Here is a 6,519-nt window from a genome sequence, read left to right as displayed (position 1 = left end):
ACCATAATATATATTGAAGATTATGGTATGCGCTCTGCTTTTTAAGCAGTTTTGGCCGATTTGGGGACGAGTATCATATTTGTTCATGGCTCTTATTGAAAAAGTCCTATTTACACGTAATATGTTTTTTAGAAAAAGCGCCTGTTTGAAATTGAACAGAAAGGGGTCCAGGTTGATTACAGCGATGATTGGATTTTGTATCACTGTATTTGCAATCGAGAGATTACGTGATTTATTTTGTTGGCGCTTCTACAATATGTAGTTTTGAGGTCAGGATTCCCGTTTGAATTCCTTTTGTTCCACGGTTGAGTTCGTTAGTGCGTGACAAATTTCTTAAAAAATGAGCGCCTTGCAGAAATTTTGCAATGTATGGAGAACAGTTTAGCTCAGCGGGATTGGGTAACCGCTGTGTATAAACGAGAGGTCACGTGATTCTTATGTCTGTCTGTGTGTGGCCATATGTGTTAACATATTGAACTATTAATACTAAAAGTGAGACGTCACTGTATTAAAACCGAATGTATACATCAAAAACTACAAACAAAAATGGAGGCGATTTCGACCCGGATACAGAATGGTTTGTCCTGAATGCGCTTCCGGTTCAGCGAAAAATAAAAGCGTCGATGAACAATGAAAAAACGAACTATGGATCGATTGTATACAAAGCTTTCGCTGGACAAAATGGTATGTCAGACTTTTGTATTTTCTTTGTTGGTAATGGAAAAAGGCTGAATTTGATGCTAAAATGACTCCAGCATTTGTGGAGCAGTTTACGGATGGGTTGTTCAAAGTTACCCGTTTACTGAAATCACCGTATAAAACTGCAGTTTAAATGCTATAAGATTTGTAGACAACGAATTGAAGGAATAACACCGTTTATTTATTTTTTATAATGACTGAAGAGTGTGTGCGTATGCATTTGAGTGTGTGACCTAGCTTCTAAAAAAGGTGGGGGTTTGTAAGTGAGAAGTGTGCATATGGGGATTTTGTTTGTTTTTCTTTAATATTTTAACTAAGTTTGGTGTTGTTTTGTGTGAGATGATACTGTTGTGATAGTGGCGTTTGTTTTATTAATGGGAATATGATAAAATAGGTTTTGCGATTTATAATGTTAAGATTCCTCCCCCCCCCTTCCCCCGTTTCTAGGTTAGAAAAAAAGGTGGGGGCTGAGCTGTGCGCTGTGAGCATAATGTGTCCTCGTAATGGGACTCTTTTTTTGTCAAAATGGTAAGAGAGGAATGATAAACAATATAAAATAAGTAATAGTATTTGACTGAGCTAATAAATCTTTACACTTTAATGATTGATGACGATGGTTAATTTGTTAACTTTCCCTTTTCGGGACAAATGAATAAAGAGTAATGATAAAATAATGGCATTTTGTTTGAGAGTTGATATAATTATGCCTACATCTTTATAGCTGTGGCTGGAAGTAAGATAGTTGAATAAGGAGTTATGAATGTTTTTGAAATTGACATGTTGATAATGATTTTTAATATTTGTTTTTTCTCTGAGTGTGTCATTTCAGAAACTGATGTTTGAGTTCCAAGGCAGATGAGGGTTTGATGGCCTTCACTGATTACAAACTGCGAACGGGATGCGCCCCAGCTGCTGATACGTTGTATGGCTAGTAGCTATTTGAAGGGGTATTGAAAAAAAAAAGAGAAATGAATAAAGAGGCTGTGTTTTTTACGAAACATTTTTGAGAAAGCAGGGAGTGAACTGTCTTGCTGTGATCCCATATCCTCAGTCTGGCATTTTTAAAGCATTGTATCAACGAATGTGCATTTTTTGATCAGGTGAGCTCTCAGAAAGACTGTGTGTCATCGGATCCACATTGCAGACAGCGTCTGAATGGATGTGGCAGAGATCAAAGGTCAAAAGCCGCAGAGCAACAGTCTTCTCGTCCTGTGCCTAAGAAAAACATGATGTTCGAATTCCTCAATGCCCAGTGACTGTGTATACGCCTCATTCTAGTGACTTCTCCCCTATGGCTGTTTTGCATCCAGAGGAAATCTAAATGCCTGCTCTGAACATTGCTGCCACAGCAGCCGCCATGCTGGCCAGGACTGAACATTGACAACAGCTGCCGTCCTGCCTTTTGCTGGGGGTCTGGACTGAGAAAGTTGGTGGTCGGAATGAGATGTGATCCATTCAGTAAAATGCTACATAGTGATATGCAAGGCATTTTTAATGTGTTGAGTGGGGAACTGTGATCTATAGCAAGATATTTCAGGAAATTGAAAACGGCATATGTAAATTTGAAATGAGGGATTGAGAAAATGTATTTCAATCTATAGCCTACTAAATTTTTGCCTATATTTTTGGGAGAATCAGTTTCTGAATTGGTACAATGGGAATTTTATTAATATGTTATGATATGATATATTTTTATTTTCCCCGTGAGGAACTTTTTTGGACTTCGTCCAGCTGCAGCTATAGTATAAAATAAATAATAGAATAGAATGAGTAGTAACGAGTAAAAGACTAACTAAGAGTTTGATGGCTAAATTAGATATTTTTTTAACAGCACTGTGATTTATAAATCCCAGAAATATTTTGTGTGCTGTGTTTTTTATGAGCCCCGCTAATATGTGAAAGATTACCAGTTTGAAGATGATTTTTAGTTTGATTAAATCTAGGAAATGGTAGATATTTGTGAATTTTGTGTGACTTTATCCTCAGCCCCACTAATCTGTAAAAGAGGTGAGGTTGCAGTTTAAATAATTTTTAGGACTCTAGGAGAATTAGAGTAATATGGTTACCTCTATTTTTATGGCCCCAAAGTCATCATATATTAGTGTCTTAAGTTGTATCTGCTTATGCTCAGTTTTATAGTGTTTTGTAGCTCTTTTGTTTATCTCATAGCCTGATTTAGAGGGTTGAGTTATTTATGACGTCTTTTGAGTCATGAGGTCTCTATTTTGTCCTCCCTTTATCTTGACGTGTTTGAAAAAATCAGTGGATCTTTGTCAAATGAGGGAGTTTATGTTTAAGAATTTAACCAATGTAGACGAGTTAGAAAATTAAAATCAAACTTAAAAACGAAATTAAAAAGGTTGTGGGGTATCGGCCTACACTCCAATTGACAGGATGAGTTTGAAAATGATAATCCACAGTTTGAATATGAAGAAATCTATCAGAGGAAATCGATCGCAAAGTAAGTCTGAAGCAAGCAAGGACAATAATGCATATTCGCCGAATGAAGGTAATTATATTATATTATATCTTTTATCTCAAGAATCATATTTGAAAAATGTAATGTTTGGAGCCCAGTGTTTGCAAAAGAGTATAGATAATATGAATATATGTGAGTTTTTCCCAGCATGCCAGGATTCGGCCGGTCATGGGATTCTGGGAAGAGAATAAGAGATATGAAAGGCACAGTTATGCAAATTTAGAACAAATTTAGTCATGGTAAAAAATTACCTATTATTGAACAAAACCTATTTGAAAGATAAATATTTACAAGCTCTGTCTTATATTAATGAATGAGCGAATGTCATTCAACTCAATCAAGGGCTGGGCTCTATTTTAATGTCACAAAAATAGATCTTTTCCTGTTCCAACAGCACCGGACCTACGGATCTTAATCAAATAACATTTACTAATCCCAACTAACAAAAACGATCAGGGTTTTTTCCTCCAAATAAAATTTATGTGAGTTTATGAGAAACTAAAAATGAAAAGTTTCTGCACTCAGGAGAACGGCCCCAGGGGGTTGATGAGGAGAAATTCCACAACTGGAAAGGAGACGTGCCAGGCTCGGCCATCTCATCAACTGATGCTCTCAGGTTGAAAGGAGAGACGAAATTCCACAACTGGAGCATCAATCTTATCACCTCCGACCTGGAGCCACGTCAGCTGAATCCGTGCCCGGTTCCGGAGCTGCCGTTTGAGGACATCAGTCAACGGATCAAGAGCAAGTGCCTTTTCTTGGGCAATCATTCCTTTGATCAGTCACATTTTGGGCAGAATAATCCCAGGTGACAAATCGAAGAATTTGGGTAGTCTACCCCAAATTCTTAAAGAAGAGACGAACTATGGCGACACTCTTTTCATTAAAAAAAAAAAGACCTTCAAAGAACTTCATCACAAGATGGCTTCAAAGAACACATATTCGTCTGCCGATATATTGCGACACTTTTTAATGAACAACATTTTATGTTAAGCCTCACATATGCTATGCTTATTCCACTAAAAATCTTTTAAATGTATCAAATTGTTTTTAATGTCATATGATTGCTAAACTACCTCCTCTTCTGCTAAAGGGATGTTTTAAGGATAATTATTTTTATCACACAACCATTGAAAAAAAAAATGTTTTAATGTGTTGAGCTCTCAAGAGCTCAAATGAGGGAATGATGAGTTATTAACATTGTTTTTTAGTTTTAAATTATATTTTAGCCGTTTATGTTTATGTTTATGTTAATTTAGTATGGCTGTATGAATAGACCTATATTCTTATCTGTGTTACTTTCATGAGAAAGAGCAACGGGTCTGTCTATTCATTCGTAATCTAAAGGGAGGTTCCGGGGATTCTGCTGTGTCGGAAGGGAGTCAGGCTTATTATTATTGTATTTTTTCTAATCTGATTTATACCCATGGGAACGGATTCTCTTGTATTCAGTTGTAACCAGGTGTGTTGTGGGCTGACCTTTTTCTGAACCCTTTTTGTGAATAAATAACGATGTGGGCTAGAAAGAGAGAACACATTTGAACAGAGCATCGCTTGGATGGTTTGTCTATGTGGACCAGAAGCTTCTGGTAATTAAAACCTTTGCAAAGGAACTTCTTCAACAGAATCTCACCATTCAGTTAATTGAACACGCAAAGAGTACAATACTTAATATTGTCTACTCTAACACAAACAAGTCAGATTTAATCCAATAGGCATCAAGAGATTTGGAATACAATAAATCTGTGTGTATAGAGTGTTGCCAATCAGTTGCTCTTGTGCAGGCCAGGACAAATGGACCCAAATCTTTTGCTGTATGCCGGGATGACACCATCAGTGAAATATGAGGATGACATGCCAGCATAGATTCATCAGGTGGCTCCGCCATCTTGTACCATCGAGATTGTTCTTCAGTCAGATTAACAGAAAATGCCACGCCGGGTTTTCCTGCAAACAAATCACCGACACGCAACTCCCAGGCGTTGTCAGCAACTGTACTGAAAGCTTCACTGTATATCTCATCACTTCTCCTGTCATAGAACAATGTGCAATGCATACAGTCAGAAACCATCTCATATGATCTTAGATTTCTCACCCAAGAAGACCATAGCTTCCAAAAGTTCTCAGCGTCCCTCCAGCCGGAAGAATCAGTGTCAACCTTTGCCCAGTAGATGTCAGCAGGGGTGCATGTCATGGCGTTTTGAGGCATCACTGCAAGCTGGGTGGAGACGTTGGATCCGGATTCACCATTACAGTGATGAGTGTGTCCGTCTGGGAACTGAAGTGTAATTCCGTCCGGTCCGCACTGGATCAATGGAGCAGTTTTTATGAGAAGATCCCTTCCCAAAAGATTCACAGGACAATTCGGAGCATAGACAAATTTGTGCAAAAAAGTCTGTGAGAAGCACTGTGTGTGAATCGGAGATGTCATATGCAAAACAGTCTGTTCTCCTTTAAATCCAACGAGCGAAATACCATCCGTGGTGAGCGTACTGTCAGGTGGCAATTTCATAATGGTAGAATGTCGAGCTCCAGTATCTACCATAAATGAATTACAGTTCCGCCTACCGTCATGTCAATCATTGGCTCCTGCATGCCATGACATGTGAATTCAGGATCCAGTCATTGCGGAAACTGTCCACCAGGTGGCGGCAGGAGCTGTTGATAAGGCACAGGAGCGTAATGTTGTTGTGACGCAGCCGGGCGTGTGGAAGGGCCCCATGAGCCACGTCCCCTTTGCCGGTAGGAGCCTCGTCCTCTCTGTTGACGCCTCCCCCGCCCACGCACACGTGGGAACTGCCGGCAGGCATTTGCCCAGTGTCCAGAACGGCCACAACTGAAACACTGGTCTTGGTGAGGAAAAGGCTCTGACTGATACAAAACACACCCTCCCATGACATTTCCAGATGATGACATTTCAGCAGAAGCCGGAGGAACAAAATCCTCCTGTTTTTTTAAAGTCTGCAATTGTAAAATCGCCAATTGTTTTTCAGTACTTAAATGTTTTTCAGTTTTTGATTCGACATTTTTTGCATACCTTCTCAAATGGTGTTTCAGATGAGACAACCACCTGTCATGGTCGGTTCCAGGCAAATCCGGATTCGCGTCCATAGCCTGCACAACAGACTTAGGCACACCCCTTAACACCGCAGCTCGAAATATTTGTGAATACAGTGCAGAATCATTTGGCAAGTGGCCAGTCTTTAAAGAAAAGTCCACAAGAGCACGGTCAATAAACGCCGCGGCCTCTTCGTCAACTTTGGGAGCAAATATCAAGTCAGAGATAACAACTTCAGGGAGTGGAAACAATTCGCCAAGCGCTCCAAACAGCGTTAAATAAT

At 39.2% G+C, this 6,519-nt stretch overlaps 1 protein-coding gene across 2 annotated transcripts; it reads left to right on the top strand.

Moving 5' to 3' along the window:
* Positions 1 to 379: 379 nt before the first annotated feature.
* On the top strand, positions 380 to 4,313 carry LOC147158248 (uncharacterized). Of its 2 annotated transcripts, none has more exons than XM_086061225.1 (2): positions 380 to 684; positions 3,704 to 4,313. In XM_086061225.1, the coding sequence occupies exons 1-2, from the start codon at positions 519 to 521 to the stop codon at positions 3,988 to 3,990; spliced, it is 453 nt and encodes a 150-aa protein (XP_085917351.1). In that variant the 5' UTR covers positions 380 to 518; the 3' UTR covers positions 3,991 to 4,313. The 2 variants fall into 2 exon arrangements, with proteins under 2 accessions (XP_085917351.1, XP_085917352.1); XM_086061226.1 differs by lacking the exon at positions 380 to 684 and adding an exon at positions 2,753 to 3,208.
* The last annotated feature ends 2,206 nt before the right edge of the window (positions 4,314 to 6,519 follow it).

This window comes from Leptonotus elevatus, chromosome 18, assembly GCF_054856555.1.
Source record: "Leptonotus elevatus isolate MCC_2025b chromosome 18, RoL_Lele_1.0, whole genome shotgun sequence".
Classification (NCBI taxonomy): Eukaryota; Metazoa; Chordata; class Actinopteri; order Syngnathiformes; family Syngnathidae; genus Leptonotus; species Leptonotus elevatus.
The sequence above is the reverse complement of the archived record's forward strand: the minus strand, read 5'-3'. Positions and strand labels throughout refer to the sequence as shown.